Source organism: Lemur catta, chromosome 5 (assembly GCF_020740605.2).
Source record: "Lemur catta isolate mLemCat1 chromosome 5, mLemCat1.pri, whole genome shotgun sequence".
NCBI lineage: Eukaryota > Metazoa > Chordata > Mammalia > Primates > Lemuridae > Lemur > Lemur catta.
Genome location: NC_059132.1, coordinates 8,094,248 through 8,117,909, shown reverse-complemented (window position 1 = coordinate 8,117,909; position 23,662 = coordinate 8,094,248). Strand labels below are relative to the sequence as shown.

General features: G+C 45.5%; 1 protein-coding gene across 3 annotated transcripts in view; it reads left to right on the top strand.

Moving 5' to 3' along the window:
• FGF1 (fibroblast growth factor 1) overlaps window positions 1–17,581 on the top strand; it is an 88,123-nt gene extending 70,542 nt beyond the window's left edge. For all 3 annotated transcript variants that reach the window (XM_045551094.1, XM_045551093.1, XM_045551095.1), the window contains 3 exons: window positions 874–1,076; window positions 12,633–12,736; window positions 16,984–17,581. In XM_045551094.1, coding sequence (XP_045407050.1) covers window positions 908–1,076; window positions 12,633–12,736; window positions 16,984–17,178 — 468 coding nt within the window. In that variant the 5' untranslated portion in view covers window positions 874–907 and the 3' untranslated portion in view covers window positions 17,179–17,581. The remainder of the gene's footprint in view (window positions 1–873; window positions 1,077–12,632; window positions 12,737–16,983) is intronic.
• The last annotated feature ends 6,081 nt before the right edge of the window (window positions 17,582–23,662 follow it).

The following is a 23,662-nucleotide window of genomic DNA, read 5'->3' as shown; positions in this document are numbered from 1 at the left end:
TGTACATTGTGGCTACCTACAGTGTTAGAGGATTATAATATATAATACGGTGGTTCCTGTGTTATAAGTATGTGTCATGTTAGAAAATAATCAGGATGAAGATGGCCTGTGTGCAGGGGCAGACCCACCTCGTGGGTGCGACATGGGAACGTATGAAATCTGTGGGATGAGCAGGAACCAGGCAGGGCCTGCATAATGGGGTCTGTCTCTTAAAATTTCCTTTGCTACAGTGTTTGTGCTTTAAAAACCTCACCTAATCCCACTCTGTGCCTTATCGCCTGGTTCTATTTCTGCTCCCCCACAGCAAACCCAGGCTGTTTCCTTTACCCTATACTGTCCCTGTTGTGTCCCTGAAAGGCCTCCGATGCCTTTGCTCACGGGTCCCCAGGTGTCCGGGCCATCTGTGCCGTGTGCTGCCCGCAGGCCTTGCAGCACCGAGTCAGGACAGTGTGAGGGTGGAGGACAGAACCTCAGCCCCGGCCTTCTCGGCTTTTGTGGGTTTCAGCCAGACCCAGGGTGTTATTTTAGTGCAACTTCAGTGTTTAATTTGAGGATGTGTGTGGACCAGAAGGAGGGACCAAAACATGATTTTTTTCCCCTGGTCAAATGATTAAATTTGAAGTTCTATAAAATGCACAGCTTGGTTCAAAGCTCCATCCAGTTGGGAAGAGAGAAATGCCCTGAAAATCCCTCCCATGCCAGGGACCATCCTTCCTTAACCACCGGCCGCCTCGGGAGCCCATCTGCGGCGGGCATCACCCGCTCACTGACCGACCAGGAGCCCCGCGCCCTGGGGCTGACTTTGCCTTCTTCAAAGTGTACGTCGTGCCTTTGCTGGAAGAACATTCTACAGGTTTGTTTAATTTCTTACAGTCTTGAAAGCCCCACGAGCAGCAGCTGCTGAGCCATGGCCGAAGGGGAGATCACAACCTTCACGGCCCTGACGGAGAAGTTTAATCTGCCTCCAGGAAACTACAAGAAGCCCAAGCTGCTCTACTGTAGCAACGGGGGCCACTTCCTGAGGATCCTTCCAGATGGCACAGTGGATGGGACCAGAGACAGGAGCGACCAGCACAGTAAGCACCCCTCCCTCGGGTCCCCCCTCGCCTCTCTGATGTCTCCCTTGGTCCGGGATGAGAGGAAGGAGGACGCCTAAGAACAGGAACCCACTTCTCCAAGGCCCTACTCAGGCACGACTCATTCAGAGGTGGGGGTGACACACGTTTGTGTGCAAAGGTCTGGGTGTGTGGACTAGGGAGCCGTGGGGGCCACCACTTCCCTAAAGGTGTCCTGTTTCAAGTTTTTCAAAGGCCTCTCTGCTGACCCGCTACACCTGGCTGCCAGTGTTCCATCGCTGCCTGTGTTCCCACCTTCCCGCAGCGGTGGAGGATCTGGCCCCCACGGCGGGCGGGGGCCTGCCTGCCCCACGCTGGGAAGAGGCGGGTGGGCGTGACGGTGAGCCCGCACAGAGACGTGGGCTCGATTTCAGGTTAACTAACTCTCCAGGTGATGTTTCCACTGGGCTTGATTTGTGCAATCCTAGTTCATAATCGTGGTCTTGCACATCGTAAATTACGCAGCTCTCCCCGTGCGTATCGTGCAGATGTGGCTGCGGTAACCGGGAGGGGTAAAGTCATTCTCCAGACGTTGTAGAAACCGGAGAGCAGCAGCCACTCAAGACAAATGCTCAATGTCTCTCCCTGGCCGCCCGGCTCTCGGGTGTCGGTGATAAATGAAGGGATGGCTTTGGAGGAAAGAACCTTCCTGACTATCTAAGTATAAACATCTCTTCCTTCTGCTTCAGGACTTGGTGTGTATGTTTGATATCAGATGTCTGGGTCCTACCGTGATGTTATTGGAGATTCCCTGAGTCCCACTGAGGCGTTAGATGTCATAGAGAAGCCAAAAGGCAGAGCCGGTCCCTGCTTAGAGGGTCAGCAATCTCGAGAGCCAAACATGCCGCAAATCAAGGGAAGGAAAGTGTGGGTGAAATCGGGAGACAACGATAGGACAGGCAGGAAGTAAGGTTCTGCAGGACTGGCTTTAAGATGGAATGCAAAACATTGGCTTTGACGTTGTGGTTTATATATCAGGTGGTCTTAATTATTCATGGACTACGCACCGGAGGCTGCAGGCTCTAAGCACAAATGACCACTTCAATGGTGCTCACTCTCTACCCTCGGGTGCAAGGTCATGGGGGTGGATGCTGGCATTTCCAGACCAGGTGACATTGTCCCTTCCTTCCTACTCACCACCCAGACCCTTGAGGTGAGGAGCAGGAAGACTGAGGCTGGGGCTTGCAGCTGCGGTATTAGGGTTTGAGGTTTGTTTTGATGGCTTGTCTGCAAATGAGCCTGCTGAATGCCTTACACTCAGTGAAACATGAGTACTAGAATAAGGCAAAAAAGACTCTATTTAATTTGTTAGAAAAACATACATGAGCAATGTTTACTGTAAATAAATGGACTTAGACTGTAGCACATCGTGTCAGGCATGATATACTGTTTGTGTGATCTGCCCTACACAACACAAGGGAACAAGCTTTAAGTTCTCTGGGTTTTAAATGTTTCTAATACATCTTAACCAATTTTGTAATCAATGGGGAATGCTCTCTGGCACTCAGAACCCCAGAGGAAAGACAAACTTGTGATGTGTTCCTTGGGTTAAGCTGGCTCTTTCAGGAAATCTTGAATTCTGGAGTAACAAGAGGTTGCAATACTAGAATTTCTGCACCAACGGCATATGACTTCATTACTGTCATTCCATCATTAACAATATAGACTTCACTCTTGGTATGTAACACTGGGACTGCCCTAAGATGTCACGAAACCTTGGAACGCAGCACAATGTGGCTGTAGGAGTGTATGTGAGGATGTCTGCACCCAAGTAATGCCAGGTTATTTGCCAAGTGAACTTGGGCAAGTTACTTAACCTTCCCACCCCCAGTTTTCTCACTTATAAAATAAGAAACCTCACAGTTTTCTTGGGAGAATTAAATGAGATAATATAGTGAGGGTTCTTGGCACAGTGCCTGGCCCAGAGTAACAGCACAGCACGTTCTGGTTAATACTGCTGCTGTCACCAAGCTGTCCACATATTCAACCCAGCATAAGGACGCACCTTCTAGTCTCTGCTCTATAATGTCACCTCCCAGCAGGGCCAAGTGTCTAGATTCAGGCTTGGATTCAGGCCTCTTTGCCAACACTGAGTTGTTGCGTTGGCCTATTATTTGCCTATTCTGGAACTAAGAACAAGGGCCAAGAGGACAGAAATCAGAGTAACTGAGGTGGGCAGGCAGAGGGCCATCCCTGTACCTGCCAATGCCAGGGCTACTGGCTAACCCCCAGACCCTCTGCAGAAGCAGGGGCCTAGATGTAGAGTCAGAGGGTTTGAGTCCCCATCCCTGCCCTGCCACTTTCTAACTAGAGCAGCACTGGGCAACTAACATTCTCTCCATTGTGCATAACCCACTCTGCAAAAGAAGCTTCCAGCCCCCTAGCCCTGTGACTCTTCCAATCATCCTTGTCTAGAAATGTAAATGTCTCCAGTGTTCTCAGCTGTTCAGTTTTGGGTAAAATCTTCTAATGCCACTGTGACTCAGTTTCCTCACCTGTGGACTGGGACTAGTAACACTGCACTGTGCGCTGCAGAAGGCTGAACACTCTATTTACTAAGATCCTGCAGCTGAGTGAGTCCTGGCAGTGGCTGCACTCTCTGAATGCAGTTCTGGCGCCCTCTTCTGCTCAGTGGTGGTACTACCAGGGCCCTTCGGAATTTCCAGGGTTCTTCAGAAACAGACTCAGCCTTGGCCAGGCATGGAGGAGGCTCCCTGGATAGTGTGCTCAGCACAGCTGGACAAGGGGATGGTTTTATTTCTTGATCATTCCTTTGAGCATGACTAGAGACTGTGGCGACAGGTAGAGTCACCCTTTAAGACCTCCTTCAGGAAGAGCATTTCTAAAAGCCAAATATTTAAATAAATCACACAAGCTAGAACTGTGTGATTGTCTTTGAGCTCTACAAGGCCAAATTAACTCCTTTTCACGGCTTTTCTTTTTCCCCAAATTTGCTGTGGGCCAATTTTCAAAATTTGTCTTCTTCCTTCCTCTGGGAGAATAAGTTTCCAAGTACCTAATGTTTCCTATGGTGATATAAACCTGCAATGGGTGCTGGCCTGCAGGCCATTCTAATATAAACCTGAGTAGAATGTCACCACTGGTGGCGATTTCTGGCCTGCAGAGAAGATGGTTTTGGTTTGTGCCCTTCCCATGCCTCACATCAGAGCTCTAGGCAACCATCAGCACAGGCTGGGAACATCTGGAACACTGCCACACAATGCCAGGCAGAATCAGCCTGGGACAGCTGCAGATTCTGGGGACAATGGGCAGTTAGTGAGAAGGCTCATGTTGATTCCCGGAACCTCAGCTCTGGGAGATGGGTCAATGCTGTCACCATCGAGGGAGGGTCCTGGAGGGTTTTGGACACAGAGCATTTGGAGAGTGTCTCACACATCATGCCGCTTTCCTTGGCGTTATAATTCTACGTTTACGTGTGTGATTATTCAATGGTTTTCTCTCCCAGTGGACTCCCTGAGGACAAGGACTTTTCCTCTTATTGCTCAATACTGCAATTTTTGTGTCTAACACATTGCCTGACCCTTGGTATAATACCCAGTAAACATTAATTTGGTGAGTGACTGAATTGTATTGGTGGCAGATAAATTCAAATTCAACAATATATTCAGTAAATAGATGTCGAGCCCTGATATGTGCCAGGCATTGTGCTAGACTCTTTCATTCCCATCTAACTACAAACCTGTCGTTTACTAATTGTCATCACTCTGGGAACACAGCGTGGCCAGCTCCTCCCTGGGAACGCCTGGCTCCAACCACATCTTCCGCTTCCAAGACTAAGGTTCTGTCCACATCTCACCACTGCCCCCGACACCACACCGTGGCAGTGTTGTTGCCACAGATGGATTAAAGAAACATGTTGGATTCATCCAGTCTGTTGTGTAGGTCAGGTGGGGGTAGGCTCAGGTCCCAACACTGCTGTTTACTAGTTCTTGGTCACCTTGGGACACAGAGAACGCTGTGTGCCTCAGTTTCCTCACTTTAAAAATAAGAATGACGACAGTACCTACCTCATAAGAAAGTAGGAATTTTCAATGTGATTTTATAAAAGTGTTTAGCACAATACCAGGCATACAATAAGTGCTCAAAAAATGGCATTTATCATCATCATCATCCCTAGGCTTACTTAGCCTTCCTCGTCTAACCAGCCGATCTTCCAAGTCGGTTAAACGTAATGAACACTACAGTGGCTCACAGAGCTCTTCATCTCAGCTTCTCTGGGACTATCAGGGTTGGAGCCCCCGAGACCTGGCAGGAAGGCAAAATGTGCCAGGTCCTGGCCCAGCGAGCGCTGCCCTCACTTCTCTGGCAGAGCGAGTTGGCTGGGGGCAAAGGCAAGGAGCAGCTCCAGGTCTGATTCTGCTCTTTCCGGGAACTTTCCTCTCTGGCGAAGGGGGGCCATGACGTATTCCTCCATGGAAACAAGAACTGGCACAATAACTGGAGAATAATAATACGCGCGTGAGCACCCCAAACCTGCAGCCTCCTCCTGCAGCCCGCGGCCCCCCCTCTCCCCAAGCACGCAAGAGGCCACGTGGGGAGCAGGATTCCCGGCGCCGCTCGCCACGCAAATGGAAATGTTCTTGAGCAAAGTGTGCGCCAATCAAATATTTATAAATCAAGCCACATCCTAAAGGCACTGCAGAGCTCACCAGTCAAGAGAATCCTACTTTGCAGTCCTTTGTAAAGGGCAGACTGCTCTTCACTGAAATCCCTCTGGCCCTGCTGTTTTGGGGGAGTCCAGATTTCTGTTCTCTGGTTGACATGATCCGCACAGGCAGCTCGGACCCAAAGTCAAAACAGCTTTCCAGGGGTCACGACGGGCAGAGCCAGGCTCTGCTGCCGGAAGTCAGGGAGAGGGAAGGTCTCCGGGCTGGGACGTGCTCCTGACAGCGTGTCCTCACCTTGGTCATACGGGATGGAAGGGACTCCCTGCCCCTCCTCCCCACCGCCCCTGATCTGATTATACAGAGGGATTTTTCTAGATAAACTTAAAATATATATATTTATATAAAAATACATATATGCACACACACACACATATATATCACTAACATATATATCATTCAGTCTCTGTACTATACCAAAATTTTCTAGGCACCCTTTTCAGATCCTAAAGGAGCAGACACCTTTATAAGTTTTAAGAAAAGTCTTTTTATATATATACGTGTGTGTGTGTGTACATATATATATTCCAAACCACTGGAATTTTTTTCCCAAAATTGATTTTTTCCCCCTTCTCTTTCTCCAGTGTTTTACAGAGGCCAGCTTGTGGCTATGTTTTAATTATAAACGCCACTGACATAAAACAACCTCACCAAGTTCTGAATGAGGCTGACCTCACTTTGGGTAAACACAGCAAAGGACGGGAAGTCTCCAACCCAGAATAAACCAGGCACGTAATCTCTCCTGGCCTCTCTTTGGAGAGCAGAGGTGGAAAGCAGGCTGAGAGACCGTGGACAGACATGCTGGGGAAGCAGAACCTGCCTTTCCAGGCATTTTCCTGCTGAACGCACCAGCTGTAATCTTACCTTGAGAAATTCCTCTGGCGGGGCGAGACGGCTTGGCGCTCAGAAACGGGGTGCAGCAGCCCAAAGCTCACTGCACTGGCAACCTCAAAACCCCTTTCCCTCAAACTATGGCTAAGACCTAATGGGAGGCTCTGGGAGCCAACAAGAAAGCCAGGGATGCAGATTTACAATTCCTCAGAAGGTGTGGATGCCTCGTTGGGGGCTGGTATATCTGCTCAAAAGCCCTGGCTTCCCCGTTAGGTTCCCTAAGTATGCAGAGAGCCATGCAAGAGTTTAAATAATGAGCATGAGACTAGGTAGGAGCACGATCCACAAAGGTGGCTTTTTTATATTAATATTTCAGGTTGACATTTATTTTTGATAAACAGGCCATTCCCAAACCAACACTTCCTAACGTATTCCGAACAGGACTCTGGATTCTATCAGGGATATTTATGGTCACAAATCCTCCAAGCAAATACTTCCAACCCTTTTCCAGTATATTCTTACAGTGCTTCACCAGTTTGAATTTCTCCAAGAAATTTGCGTCTGTCACCAGAGTACCTTTTACAAAGCTGCTGTCCATTTCGCCAGCTAAGTGAATTGCTGCTGTCCCCACTGCAGAACTGGAGGGAAAGAGGGACCCTACAGACTATGGACGTATCTCACTTTTTCAGAAATGTCCTTGCCCCTTCAGCCTTGGGATGCTTTAGAGCCACTGACCGTCCTGTTCCTCGATAGCAAGTCCTGACTGAAGTTCCTGTATGAGATAAAGAGGAGGTGACCCTCCTTTGCCTGGGTGCTAACCTGGGGGAGAGTGTTCAAAGCGGAATGAAAGCGGAAGTTGCAGCTCCAGCGGCCCCTCCCCCGTCCTGTCTGCCCAGTTCTCCTGGGTCCCCGTCTGCCCCCACGAAGACCCACCTTTTGTGGGTACCCATGCTCAGGTCTAGATGCAACGTGGGGTGAAGCCACATCTCAGGGGTCACCAGGAAAAAAAAAGCAAGTCCTGGCCAGTTCTGAATGTTTGCCCGTTGACTAAGAATGGAGTTTTAAAATACCCACTACCGCCCCTGAAAGGTAGGAAGGAGAACTGGGGGAGAACATAGTAAATCTTTGATGAAAGTTTTGTGAAAAGCACAACGTACATATGAACATGAATGTGCACATGAACATATGTGTAGTAAAATACAAAATTGTGTGCTAGATACAGACAAAACACCAGCAGACAGCAGCAACTCCATGGCAGGGTCAGCCAGTATTACCAGCTGGCTGTTCTTGCCCCAGAATTGTTTTTAAAGAAATAAAGCGTTAGGATAAAGGAAATGTTCGCTCCATCCCTCTCCCCAGTCTTACTCCTTTTCTGCTCCCCAGAGCACCTCCTTGTGTAAATTTGGTCTGTATTTAGTGCACAGTTTTATATTTTTTATTACATATATACTCATGAACTATGCACATGGTTGTGTGTGGTTTTTTTGCCCCAAAACCTCCATCAAGAATTTACTATGTTCTCCCACAATCTGTATTTTCACATCTATATGGGGGAGGGGGGATTTTTGTTGTAGTTTTCTCACTTTTGTTTGCTTTTAGCTCAAAATCAAGTGGAGCTTTTGTCATCCTGTTGTTTGCTCATCCATGGGTTCATTTGTCCGTATCCCTAATCACGGGGAAGCCCCGAATGCAGGGACCAGGTGTGTCACTGAGCACAAGTCCCAGACCTGGCAGATGAATACGTGTCCACTGACCAGCTCCCCTCCCCCACCCCTCCCTGCTGCCACAAGAGGAAGGCTCTGCCGCTGTGTGGCCAAGCCCCCTCTCTCTGAGCCCCCCTTTCCCACGCTCCCTCCTTCCTCGCCCATCCTCAGCAGCAGCTGCGAGAGGATGTAGGTCTGGAACACGGGGATGAAGTCACACTACAGAGTCGGACACCTAGTCAGCTACGCCGGCAGCCCGGGCTGGGTGTTGCTCCTTCCTGCCAGCCCTGCTCGCAGAGGATATATGTTTAGGAAACTTCGCCAGAAAGAAATCCAGTGCAAATGAGCTATGAAACTTGGACATCCTGGAGAAATAATATTTACAGAGGAAACTCTTGAGACGAACTCTCACCAGCGCAGCAGCCCTGGTGCTGGGGCTCGTGTTTGAGGGCTGAAGTCAGCGCTAGGCAGGCCTCCGGCTCTCGGCTCCCTCGGCGGGGCCCGCGCGTGGCCCTGCTGGGACTCTGCAGATGGCAAAATCAACTCTACCTACCCCCATGGCAAGACGAATGAGTACTAGCTAAGGCAGCAGAACAGAAACAATCAGGAAATGAAAGGCTTTTTTTAAAAAAAGCTTTTGATTACCTAAAAGACCTGTCCATTGGGATTTCTGTAGCACCTATGATGTGTTTGACTAAATACCTACCTATACGGGTGGTTGGTGGAGAAAGTCCCAGGCAACGAAGCTCACCCCCATTCCACGGCTCCACACGGGATCCTGGATGACGCCTGCCATATTGTACGTGTCTGATCCGAACACAAGGGGGTCCCAGCAGGGGAGGATGGCTGGACGGGGACCCATCCATCTCATAATTGGAGCCCAGAGGTTGTGTGGAAAAGAGGAAAAAGCAGGATACTTGGAACACTCAAGCCTGGGTTCTGGCCGTGGTTTGCCCGTCTTACAGGTACAACCTTGCGTGAAACACACTCTCACGGAGCTTCAGCGCCACACCTATAGGACGGAGCAGGTGCCACCTGCCTCCAAGGGGCAGATGAGGTCAGCAAAGCAGAGGAAATGATCATAATAGCACTGGCCACCTCCCATGCATTAGACCTTACAACAACTATCATTATAGACAAGGAAACAAGTAAACAATCTGCCCAGTGATCACACAGCTAATACACAGCCGAGCGGAGTCTGAATTCATGCCGCCTTACTCCGGAGCCCACACTGTTTCATTTCACACGACTTACACCAACATGGAAACTAGCATGACACCTAGCACATGGTAGGTGATCAATAAAAGTGTATCCCCTTCCTTTAGTCTCTCTTAAACATACACGATCATGCTGAGATACTGATAGAAAAATGTATGTGAAAGTTCTCTGAAAACCATAAAGCCCAATGAAAATACAGCACATTTTTTAAAAATGACGTTATTGAGATTTAAGTAACATATCATACAAGGCACCCATTTAAAGTGCACAATTCAGTGGGTTTTCTGACAACTTTTCTTAACAATTGTGCCACGACCTCCACAGTCAACGTTAGAACATTTTCAAATGGAAATCCTATACCCTTCAGCCATAATTCCCCCATCTCCACCCTGCCCAGGCTCCGGTGACAACTAACCTACCTGCTGTCTTTAGGGAGTTGCCTATTCTAGACATTTCATTTAAATGGAATCATAAAATCGGTGGTCCTTTGTAATGCTTTCTTTTAACTTAGCACTGTGTTTTCAGGATGGATCCGTGCTGTGGCATGCACGAGAACTTTGCTCCTTTTTATTGCCAAATAATACTCTATTGCGTGTAGCCTTGTTATTAAAGGTATCTACATGCTTCATGGACTGGTAGACCCTGAAGGAGCTTTATAGAGACTGAACCCAAACATCCCCCGCTGAATTGATAAGGAGACTGTGGCCCAGAGAGGCTCAGCAGCCCGGCCAGGGTCAGCCAGCTGGTTGGTGGCAGAGTCTAGCCTTGAGCCCTACACCTCTCCACATGGCCCCGTCTGGCGGCACTCGCAGAGCGGTGTTGGAAACGCAATTCCAAGCGTGCAGCTTATTGATTAAGGGCCAGCAGAATCACCTCTGCCAACATTCCCTCTAATGTCATTCATTCAACAAATACATATCGACTGTCCCCTGTGTGCAGGGCACTGTGTGAGATGCTGGGACCCACGGGGCACAGACAAGATCCCTGCCTTTCCGCTCAGAGTGTACATTCTCTTTGGGAGGCAGGAATAAACTAGTAAACCCCTAAATAATAACATAATTGTATATTGGGTTAAGTGCCACGAAAGAAACTAAATAAGGGGCAGAGAAAGAGAATGATGTGGGGACTGGGTGGCATTGGCAGGGGTAGTGGGGTGAGGGTGAAAGGACCCATGACGGCGCGTCCCAAGGCATTGGAGGGGCAAGCCGTGTGACTTAAGGCTAGAAAGGGCAGGGCCCAGATCACGATGGAGGCCCATTAGCCTGTTCTCTCAAGACTGCGCTCTCGGAGCTAACCCAAAACAGCAGGCCCTGTGGGAAAGTGGATCAGTGGCTTCCCGTTTCCTTCCTGGGAATGAAACTCCATTCACCACAGGAAGCTAGAGAAGCCCTGAGTCTAGCAAAGACTTCTGGAGACAAGAGAACCGCATCTTCAATAAGGGTGATATAACGATGTATCACCCCCAGGATGAATCAGGAGAGAAGGAAAGCAAGGAGAGATTAAGCAAATACAGGCATATTAATAGGGAAGCGGTTAAATGATTGTGGTATAGCCACATAATGGAACACAACTCAACTGGCTAAAAGAATGAGGTTGGTTAACTCTTTCAGTACTGATATAGAAAGATCTCCAATTGGTTGTTAAGCAAAAAAAGCAAGGTGCAGAGCTGTGTGTATACTATGTTACCATTTGTATGGAAAACATAAGAGAGATAATATGTATTTGGCCCTATATGCATACAGTCTCTCCAGAAAGATCCAGCACAGTATCCAGGAGGGCTTCCCTTGTTTGTTTCTGTATCCCTGCCCACGAACGCCGGCACATGTAGGTACAGTCTGGCACAAGGGCAAGGATCTTACCTGGCCTCTTCATGGTGGGAGACAGGAAAGGTGGGAAGGGAAGACTTTTCACTGTCTTCTCTGATACTGCTTCCAGGTTTGAAGCATGTAAGTATATTTCTGATTCAAAGAAATTAAATGAAAAATGAAAACAAAGAAAAGGCAACGAGGGCTTTAGATCTGCCAACCAAAGCCCAGCGTTCCGGCCTCTCCTGCCCCTTGGCCTCTGACAAGCTGACCCTTAGAGACGTCCCCTCATCCTCTTGGAGAGCTATTGGGTTCTAGATTTCATTCCTAACCATAATGATGGTTATAACAGCCTGGTGATCAAAGGAATTATGCAGAAGAGTCCAGAATTAATTCCAATTGCCAAATGTAAACCATCAAAGCACCCTCCTCCCAAGGCACCCTGGGCTGACTGAACAAATTAATAACTATCAAATAGATACTGGACTCCGATTATGTACCCAGCACTGGGCAAAGCATCTTGGGGGTGTGGATGAGTGTAAACGGGGAGCTGGCGACTCAGTGTGACTCACCGTGCATGCCCTCCATCTCCAGGTTTCTCAGCCTGGGCACTAGGGACTCTTTGGGCTGAAGAGTTCTTTGCTGTGGGAGCTGTCCTATGCACGGTGGCACGTTTAGCTGCGTCCCTACCATCTAGATGCCAGTAGCATACCACCCCTAGTTATGACAACCAAAACTGTCTCCACGCATTGTCAAATGTGCCCTTTGGAACCAAACCACCCCCAGCTGAGAACCACTGTTCTCTTCACTGCATTTCCAGGTAACTGCTTCCTCCTCCCTGGCAGAAGCTGGGGACCTCCCCTCTACCTGCACCCCAGTTGGGTTGCCACTGAGGTTGGCGAGTTGACTGAACCTTCATTACATGTTTTCCTCCAGGTGGCAGAGAGAGACAGAGAGACGGAGGGAGAGAGGGATGGAGGGAAAGGCACAAGGCACTGTGACGGTGCCCACCGAGGCATCGTGTCCAACAGGGTGGACGGGTTGGCCATCGTCTCTCCCCCCTCTTGCAAGAACATAATTCCCAACAGACAGCTTTCTTTGGAGGGCAAAGAAAAAGGAACTGTATTTCTATGTTTTGATTAATTTGAGGCTCATCGTTGAGGGCTGTGTGAAATGAATGAACAGAATTTTCCATGGCCAACTGTCCTGGCTGCCGGGCCCTATCGGCAGAAGCGTAGTGTTTATTTACTTTTGCTCGTGTTATTTTTATTCCAGTTCAGCTGCAGCTCAGTGCGGAAAGCGTGGGGGAGGTGTATATAAAGAGTACCCAGACTGGCCAGTACTTGGCCATGGACGCCGACGGGCTTTTATACGGCTCAGTAAGTATGAGGCTGACACGCTTCCAGACGCGGCCAAGGTTTGAGGCTTCCAGAAATCTTGTTACATGGAGTGATGCACACTATAAAGCAACAATTAGTCTTTGTTTGTTATTTTTTCCAGGAGGATTCCTACCCTCACCCTGCCTTATTTTCGGCACAAACATCAAAGAGTTTCTTGTGGTATTCTCTCAAAATACTCACATGTATTATCTTATAAACACACAGGAAACATTGATTGATGTTTTCGTGACTCCTCAGTCACTCGTTTTAGAAGACCTGATCCCACTGCATTCATTCATTCATTTATTCCGAAAGTGTTTCTTGAGCACCTACTATGTGCTATGGGTGTGTCTCTTAAGGCTTTTTACAGAAATTGCAGAGCCTGGACTGTAATAGTTTATATGTCATGCATAAAACTTTGAAAATAGCCCCTTTTATGCTGGAAGGATCACCTAAAAGGATGAAAAGCTTAATAACTTAATTCAACATTTATCAAATGCTTCCTGTGTCTAAGTACCATGTCAGGGACTGAAAGGGATGTAAGGATGAATGAGCCACATTGAGAGATATAGTTAAATTATTTATTCAGCAGCTAAAATCCTCCACATGGCCTGCTCATAGTTAATGCCTTCTACAGGTTTGACCCAGTATATGTCGGCCTTTGTGAGACAAGAATACAAATAGAGGTGATCTGCTTTTGCTCCTATTGTACCTCTGCTAAAAGTTTTAACTGGAGAATGAAGAATTTAACTGAAACTAATAACTTCAGGTTTTGAAATTATTTCTAGACTTCAACGATCCCTTTTCTGTATCCTAACATCTTTTAATTAAGGCGTGGCTGTAATTCATACCCAACCCAGACCCCTTTCTTCCCTTTTATGAAGATGTCTACAAAAAGGCAGCCGATAGGAGGGATTTTAGTCCTGGGCTTCCTTTTACTTCTATCAAATTGCTAAGTGACAGTGGGCATGGGAATCCCTCCGTGGAAGCTACCATCTCAGCCAAGGTTCCAGATGTGAACAGAGTTCCTTTTCCTCTCCCCGCCCGCTAGGAGTCGGCAGGTGGAATCATCAGAGTGATAGGTATTAATAGCATCTAAAATACGGATCAGCTGGGACAGCTTTAAGGGCTTTGGCGCACAAGCAGTGACTACTACATAGGGAATAGATTTTTTTTTTTTAAGGTAGTTTTTCCAGTTGGTACTAAAATCAACTAACCAACCAATCACTCAATCTCAGACTCATAGTGGAAGCTCATGCCTCTACCACTTTGGCAAGTTACTTCCCCACTCTGAGCCTTGTCTAAAGCGGGGCTAGTGACGGAGTAATGATATCAATGACAGGGCTTATGAGGGCTCGGTGAGACAGCGCCCAGTACACACCCACAGGGTAGCGGGCGCGTCGGAGGTGGCTTAGAGCCATCAATGGTGGCTCTAAGACAAATAATCTGCTTATGAGTCCCTTACCCTGGACTGTGCTTTATGTTATTATATGTTACAGTTTTATGGATTTTTCCCCTTTAAATCAATTTTGATGTTTATTATAACCTGCTTTTACCTCTATAAAAATATTGAGAGGGAACTCCCTGAATCTAATTTCCTCCAGGCTCCAGGCACTCCCTTCTCCTACCATAGCCCTGGCTGTCACTGTAGTTCACCTGTAATATGACCATAGTACATGATCCCTATGATTTTTTAAAGTTTCCCCCTTGATAAAGAAAAGTTCTAAAATCTCTCAAAGTTCTACCTTATGCTCCTAATAAAATTTAGGTACTAATCCATCCTAATTCAGATTTGTGTATGTGGAGAAAGAATATATTTGTTTAAAAAAAAATAAGTTTGAAAGGCTATATAGCAAAATATTAATATTTATCTCTGGGGATAGTAAATGGGTGATTTTAGAACATGTGAATGCCTTCCTGTGTTTTCCAAATTTTTTACAGTGAGTACATGTCCCCTATGTAATTGGAAAAACGCCATGCTAAATATAAAAAAGGAAACAATTAAAATAATAGGCATGAATCAATAGTTAATCCGTATGCCCTCAGCATTGTACCAAGTGCATAACAAGGGCTGACAAATCCTAGTGCAGAGACGGAGCACCTCTGATTTGGCCTGCTGACTCAGCCTGTGACTCAGCTATTTTGTGTGTCAACTGCTCCAGCGTAAGAGAGAGACATCAGGTGGGGGACGTGGCCATCCTCATCTTCGTCACAGAACACTGGCCTGACGCCCACTGAGGGGCGTCACGGAGTGAGTCCTCCCTACGGGAGAGTGGGCAACCCACACAGGTCCAAAGCCACCTACTTCCTCCCACCCCTGACGATGTGCATCAAACACTCGTGTCTGCACTCAGTTCCTCTAGAGGCAGCAGAGTCATCCAATTAAATATTATATTTATATCTCCTCTTGTTCCAAAATGATCTACAGTGTCTCACCCCGTTGTCATTTCACTAGACTATACACGAATAAGAAGCAGGATACTTCCTGTTATATCGGTTCTTACTAATGAAAGCTTAACTTTACTGACTGCTTTATATTATCTCAAGAATCAAGTTAAATTCATTAGCTATCTGGTGAGCACCTACTATTGCAAGGCTCTGAGTCTGGAGGACAGACACAAGGCCGACAAGATTCCATCTCTTTCCTCAGTAGGGCTTATCATCAGATGAGACTAACATGCCCACAGGTAGAGACCAATGAATAATATGATTGGAAACCACCAGAAAGGAGATCACCGACCGCTGTGGGCGATGGGAGAATGTACAGATCACATGACTTGGGAAAAGAGAAAAGTCAGATGTGTCAGTTCACTGAACATCTAATAGACCTGTTTTAAATCCAAATAAAATAAGTGTGTTCTAAAATCTTGACAAATAGAAAGTTCAAAACCTGACTTCCCCCCCTCTCTAACGGATGAATTACAAGTAAACAGAATAATGGTTGGTAGATATTTTTCAAGGAATTTCACTATTTCATATGTTGTGGTACCTTTCAGCCTAATAAACTTACAGCTGTCCTAGATTCCACTATATAGAGGTACCTTTATCTACTCAGCCAATCACCATTGCATGGACATATAGTTTGCTTCCAATTTGTTGCCCTTATATGCAATGCTTCAAAGACTACCTTCGAAAGTATGGTTTTACACTTGCTCAACTATCTCCTAAGAGTAAATTCCTAGAAGTGAAATTGCTGAGTCAAAGGTAACGCATATTTAAAATTTTGATACATACTGCCAAACTGCTCTCAGAAAGTTTCCACCAATTTATCTCACCAACAGTACATAAAAGTGGCTATTTCCCATACTTTCACCATGACAAAGACTTGTATATGTTTTTGATCTTTGTACATAGTACAGCTAACATACAATAAGTATTTTCTTAATTTGCATTTTTCTTGCTGGAGATATTTAATATGTTTTCATAGGTTTATGGCCCATTTTTTAAAACAGCAGATACAACATGCCATTTTGGTAATATCATAAATCTATATCCATTATAGCCTTATCTATTATGTATATACATAAAGAGATGTAGGGAAGGATGTTCATCATTAACAGTTGCCTATATTTGAGTGGTGGGATTTGAGGTAGTTTTGCTTTTTTAAAGTGATGATTTTTTTAAAGTACATTTTTATGAGTAGCCAAAAATAAGTTATTTTCATTTTTTTTAAACTTATTTAAATTACAGGATATGTTTTATGCTTAGGGCAAATGTTGCACAAGCATTTTGTTCGTAATGATAGTAAGGTAAAATACTGATATTGTTAGTGAAAATGACTAGGATGAAAAGGAATTTTAGTTAAGTTTTCATTTATTCTTCAAGTCCAAACTTTAAAAAAAAAACCCACTACATCACAGTCTGGTTTTACCTATTTTGCATGTATTTACATGGTCACGCCTATGTACCAGATCACTATAGAGACAAAAGATCCAGCTCTGCCCTCAAAGTGCTCATGGTCTAGCAGGATCTCCCCAGTGGGAGATTCTAGAGTCCTGCGGACTGCAAAAGGAGGGGAGCTTACCATAATACCAAATGCAGACTAAAGGGTCATTATGTGCTGGACACCATTCCAAGTCCTCCTGACCACTGTCTGAGATAGGTTCCATCACTGACCCGATTTTCCTTAAGAAGAGACTGAGACACAGACAACTTTAGTAATTTGCCCAAGGTCACACAGCTAGTAAATAGGGAAACCCCATTTAAACTCATTCACTGATAGGTTCTACTCTCTTTTATCTTTTTAGCAAACACCAAATGAGGAATGTTTGTTCCTGGAGAGGCTGGAGGAAAACCATTACAACACCTACATATCCAAGAAGCACGCAGAGAAGAATTGGTTTGTTGGCCTCAAGAAGAATGGAAGTTGCAAACGCGGCCCCCGGACTCACTATGGCCAGAAAGCGATCTTGTTTCTCCCCCTGCCAGTCTCCTCTGATTAAAAAAAATCTCTTCTGGGTGCTGATCGCTCCAGAGGAGCCTCAAGGGGTCCTCACCTGGTGGACCCAAATATGTTCCCTTGACCATTGGCTGCGCTAACCCCCAGCCCACAGAGCCTGAACTTGTAAACAACGCGCTTCTAAACGCCCAGTCCTCTTTTTTGCACAGCCCTTTACCCCAGCACAGTTTGGAACAGAGGGACCAAATTGCTTCTAGGGGCCAATTGGCTGGGCAGTCTGGGTCTGGGTTTGGATGTCCAATTGCCTCTGGGCACCTGGTACAGGCTGAGCCCTCAGTGCAAAGGTGGGGCCAAAGGAAGTGTGTTAAGGGGACTGCCCAGTGGGTCATTAGTAACTGCACACCATTTCCTTCTACTGAGTAAACCCCATCTGCAATTCCCCCAAACATCTGGCATGACTCCCTTTTGTCCTTTCAATACCCGGCAAATATTAGCAAAGCAGACTATCGCTAGGTTAAAGGAAGGCAGCATCCCACTAGCAGAAACCGAGACAAAAAATTCCTTCCTCAAGAACAGAGGGGATTTAAAACAGAAAGGGGAGATTGGATTCTGGTGGGCAACTAAGGAGGATGGAATCCCCATGCAGAATAAATGAAGGAGGGGAGGCTCAGCCACAGAAAAGCAGGATAAATCCATAGCCTTGGGGGGAGTCATTACCATGCCTTGACCTTCTCAAGGTTATTCGGCAGCAGGAAGCCCCTGGATGACGTCAGGTGGGAGCATGAGAAGAGGTTTCTTGATAAAAGTGAGGACATCGGATGTTGGGAAATTCATCTGGGTCTGGGGACTGGGTATGGGAGTGATGAGGAGGAAAGGGAGGCACTGACTGAGGGGACGTTATCCTCTAAAGAGGATGATTTTAGAAGCGAGATGGAAAGAGAAAGTGATGCCATGAGTTGAGCTTGGCCACCAGTAAGCAGAGACTTTGGGGTCCTAGCACGGTGCTTCTCCAACTCTGATGTGCTCACAGATCGTCCAGGCATCGGGTTTGAATGCAGATTCTGAGTCAGTGGGTCTGGGGTGGAGTTTCTACATTTCCAGCAGGCTCCCAGGTGCAGAAGATGCTGCTGCCTTTCCCAATCATACTTTAAGGAGCATGGTCCTGGTCCTAAAGCATGTGACTCAAGTGAAGAGGGCTCAAATCCCTGGCCCTCAGCTCACTCGGCCTCACCCTTACAAACGCACAGCCCGTGAGTCTGAGCGTTCAGTGGCATCGACCACAATCACACCTGTGTTAAGGAGCAGGGTTTGAAGGCGCTTTGGCCCAATGCCTATAAAATGCCCACTTAGAAGATACAGAAAAGCAAACTTCAAAAATGTTAAACCCTTACAAACAGCTTTTCCCAAGAGACCATCTGTGTTACCATTACTTGTATAAATGCACTTCCTGCTTAAAGTAAACTTGACCCAAGTGGCTAGCAAATTAGGAACACCATTCATCTCTGACATGTGATACTGATGCCATCCATGTAAGGGCCTTTAATAAGCCATTTACATTTACTGTGAGACTGTGTGTTTTAATCACATTTTAAAATATATAGCTCAAAAGCAGTTAAACTGATTAGCATCAGCCACTGAGAATGATAATAGGATACGATGTACAAGCTACTCAGTTATCTAACACTTATACTACATTTGCCTATAAAATGAGATTTTTCTTTGTTTTCCATGTGCTATTACAAATCTTCTTTTGAAAATGGGGACTCTTCAGCAATGAGATGATAATTGTAGGTAAAAACCAGTAAGAGTGTTAGCTCAAGTTTTATAAGGAGTTGAAGTAATTATTAATCGAAAAATAATTCCTTAGTAATTGAACTGTCATATTTAGCATGAAAGAAAAATGACAATTTGTGGAAGTTCAAAGCAATAGTACAATTGAAGAACTGAACTAAGTAAGCTGACGTTATGGCCAATAATAGTATTCTACATTTGTACAGCAAAATAATTTCATAACTCTTTGTTTTTGTAACTTGGATAAGATGAATCTGTTTTATTTTAGTGAATCTTTGCAGGCAAGTGGGGGATAATGCAGTGTGGCTTAATGTCTCTTTAGTATGAAGATTTGGCCAGAAAAAGGTACCCGGAGAGGAAATCTAAGGTATTTATTTGTAATGGTCCGTTTGTATGAATCAAATTCCAACATAACATTGGACAAGGAAAATCAAATACCATTGCTACCACATGAGATGGAAGTGTGTGATTTCAGAGACCCAAAGCATTGTAGTGGAAACACTACTGTGACATCAACAATCTCAGCCCAGTCATCATTCACGTGTTCCTTCAATGAAAATTAAGTGCCTACTGCCTGCGAGGCACTGTACTGGGTACTGGGACCTCTGGCGACCTTGTCTGTCTGGTTTGCTGCTGTACCTCTCCCAGGGCATTATATTTATGATGAAAGATGCTGTGGATTCATTTCTTCTTGTCAAGTATAAACACAGACTTTGGAGGTTCCTGCTGAAAAAACAGTACGTCCCAGAAATCCAGATTTTGGAAGAATTAGCAACCCCCAGCCTAAGATAAACCCCTATCAAAGTATCAGAGGACATGGCAAGGTAAACGTAACATTGTCCACTCTAGAACCTGGTCAGCGTTAGGGGCACTGGTTTCAAATGAGGAAAAGAACCTGCCAGATCTTCTAAGAAGAGAGCAGTTGGTAGTTGCCTGCTTGGTTTTGAACATGCTCTAGTGCTTTAAACATGGGAACATTCCCATTGCTCTCCTCCACCTTAAGTAAGTCTTGTAGCCATCTGCCCGTCATGTGCCTGTCATGTGGATTCATTTTCAGGCACCTCTGCACAAAGCCTCAGCAGCACGTGTGCTTTTGATTGTTTGCAATGCCGTGGTGGAGGAGGTGCTTATCTGTTTCCTTAGAAGGCGTGATCATGAAAGCTCCTATATGGCCAACGGTGTGTACATATGGAAAACTGCTTGGAGCATCAGCTATTATTGAAGAACAAGGTCCTTGCATTGTGTCACAGGCAATGGAGCGCAAGTCCCCAAGTCCTCTGTCAAATACAGTGTGCTGCCTACAACCAAGCTCATAGGCTGCAAGCAGACTTCCAGTGAAGACGCCTGTCATTTAACATCACTGTCTGTTTTTGGTTTTGTTTTGTTTTTCTGGTATCACAGTCTGCCCTTACAAATATTAATAAACGTTCCATTAATCAGTGATGGTGTCTGCGTTTCTGAGCATCATGGCGCCTCGTCTTTCTACCGAAGGACTCGCTCGGGCATCCCTGAGGGCCGTCTGCTTAGCTTTCTACACTTAATCTCCTTGCCAGACAGGAGACTTGAAAGGCTTACAGGAAACGCTAAGGTAGACACATTTATAAGTTTGTTTGGGAACATAAGGCGATATGGGTGATTTTCTAGATTTCTGTGAAGGAAATAACGTGTATTCAGGAAATATGCCCCGAGGAGCCAGGCGCCATAAATAAGTCAGTTGAAACCTTTTCTTCATAACATACACCATGTAAAATTATGCCACTATTGTTGAGCAAAGATACCGTGACCTGAAAAAAATATATATTTAAGAACTTATTATAATTTTAAGCCAATAGCAAGAGGGACGTCTCTTCATCTCAAGAGCCTGATGTGAAGCTGTAGATTTGCACATGAGATTTTCTGAGTTATCACACTGAGCAGCGTTTCCTTAAATAAACCTCCGCCTCTGATGACTTAGGAGGAAGTACGCCGCTGCCTAGCCCGCCAGGGCACGCATACGTTCACTCTCACACCCGCACGCACCACCTATAAAAAGAAGTTGGGCAGTGTGTGCTCACTTTGCTAATTACATACCACAATCAACTCCTTCTTTGCCTTCTAACGTTGCCCAAGGCAGTATTTTTCTACTTTTTGGATCTTAATCCACAGTAAGAACTACGTTTTCCATGACAACCAGGCACAGACATATACATACACACGACTGAAACAAAACATTTCATGAAAGTATACGAGATGTACTTTGATTTTTCTATTATTAATACATTCCACTAAAACATATTGGTCAAACATCAGTTAAGTTAAGTCACGACACTAATGGGTCACAACCACAGTTTGAAAAACACTGACTTAAAATCAACCGTTCTTCCCAAAGATGGGTGAGACCCAATTAGGATACTGTGTTATGACTTTAGTGTTTTCAAAGACATGGTTTGTTCTTGAATAAACAAGACAAGGGGACATCCTGTTACCCAGGAACCATCTGTTCTGAAGGTTCAGTTAAGTCTTTTAGCCTGGTTTGCTTCTCATCATGCAAAATGAATGCAATGATTTAGATTCCGCAGTCACCCACCAGTGCTGCTCTTAGCAGATCTCCGTTCTTAGAAACCCTGGAGACTTTCACGCCCACCCCCTCCTTTGGAATTCTTGTCACTTCGGGTCTTGAGGTCATTCCCTCCCTAACGCCCACAGTCCTCATTCCTCCCTCTTGTCCCCCAGATTCCTATTTCTTAACCACTTCTAAGAATGACATAAAACGTAGACTGAACCAGGAAATGGCTATAAACCTAGGGCCTCTGAGCATTCTTCCCAACTCCCATCACTTTCTGGAAATTATCCTCTTTCACCTCTTATCTACCTTAAAAAAAAAAGTTTCCAATTCATGACTCAGTCATAAGATAAACACCATTGCTACTGGAATGCAGCTTATACAGAGATCTAAAAATTCTCATCTTTGCTGAGCCAACTAAAAAAACAATAATTCTATACCCTAAATATTTGAGAGGGTTTGGGTGGCTGAGAATGGGCTTCTTGTGGGTGAACTTGACTGCAAAGAGAAAAACAGAAATAAAGTCATTACTTTTCATATTTATCTGAGTGACGTCCTGTTTGTCATGGAGTGGGAACAGAAGAGGAATCTTAAATCCTAAGCACTTTTGGGTTGCTGTCACATTGGCTGGTATGAATAGTGGTATAGCAAACAAAAATGTGCCTTCAACTGCACTTTCACAAATTAACAAAAATTAGTTTCAGGAGCAGTAGTGACAATGCAGGAATATTTAAGCCCAACTGAGCAGTGGGGCTTGTAGGTTCTCCATTTGAAAAGGACTAGAGATGACTGGCTTGACAACTGTTAAAATTGAGACCATGGCTAGTAAAAAGTGGCACCCCCTCCTTCCTACTCTACTCCCTACACCTGTCCTCCACCCCAGGAAGAAACCCCCTTTGCCATTGTGCATACAATTTACTCTAAAATCCACTCGGAGAACTCAGCACTTTAGGCTTGGGGATCTGACACTAGGCTCTCTAGGTCCCACTGATGCCACTAACATTCTGTCAGGTTACAAGGAAATGCACTAAATGACTATTGGAATCTTTCTGCAACATTGAACTCACTTTGTGGTTGCTATATTGACCATGACATACTACACTGTTAGCTTTCCAACCTAGTTATAAAATTACAAAAAGAATCCAGGTCATACACAGCCTGAAGCCAGAGGGTGGGTTTGCTTTATAAAATGCACATATCGTGGGACCGAGCTTTGGGGTCTTCTGCTGGGTCTCCGAATGTTTGTGATGTGGGCAGGAGGTATTTCCCAAATTGGTTCCTTCCCTCTTAGCTCCCCACTGTCACAAAGGCTAAATTTACACATTCAGCAGTTAAACATTGGTGTCTGTTTTATGACATAAACAAGAAAAACCTCACCATGTCCTTGATGTGCTTTTCTATCAGCCTTAATGAAGGGTTGGGACTCCCTGTTTGGAACTGTGTTCAATTTAAGGATTTGGTTCACTCAGCCAGAGTGTTTGAGGTGGATGTAAATAGACGATTTGTACAAATTGTCACAGAAACACACTTCACTGTGATCTTCACATTTCATGTTTTCCTGTCTTAGGAGAAAAATTCTCTTAGTCTGACCCCGAGATACATAAGAACAAGATGTTGGATTATTTTACTGACATGATTTATTATCCAAAATAAATTATAGGAATGTATTATACACTAACTTGCTTTCTGTGGATTGAAAAAACAGGACTGTTCAGAGCCTGGGAATATCAACGGTGTTAAGAGTTTAGTAATTTCCTGTGGAAATGAATAGTAAAATCTATGGCATTCTCAAAATAGAACACCTGCATTAGGAACAGTGAGGGTGACCTGGGAAGTGGTGCAGGTTTTAGAACTGGCCAGATTATTTCTGATAATATAGGACAAATTGCAAATCCAGAGGCTGGGTGAGGTGGCTGATGCCTGTAAACCTAGCACTCTGGGAGGCCGAGGCAGGGAGATGGCTTGAGCTCAGGAGTTTGAGACCAGCCTGAGCAAATAGAAAAATTAGTTGGGCCTTGTGTCACACACCTGTAGTCTCAGCTACTCAACAGGCTGAGGCCAGAGGATCCCTTGAGCCCAGGAGTTTGAGGTTGCAGTGAGCTACGATGACATCACTGCACTCTACCCAGGGCAACCGAGCTAGACTCTGTCTCAAAAAAAAGAAAAAAGAGCAAACGAGAGGGAAACTGGTTTC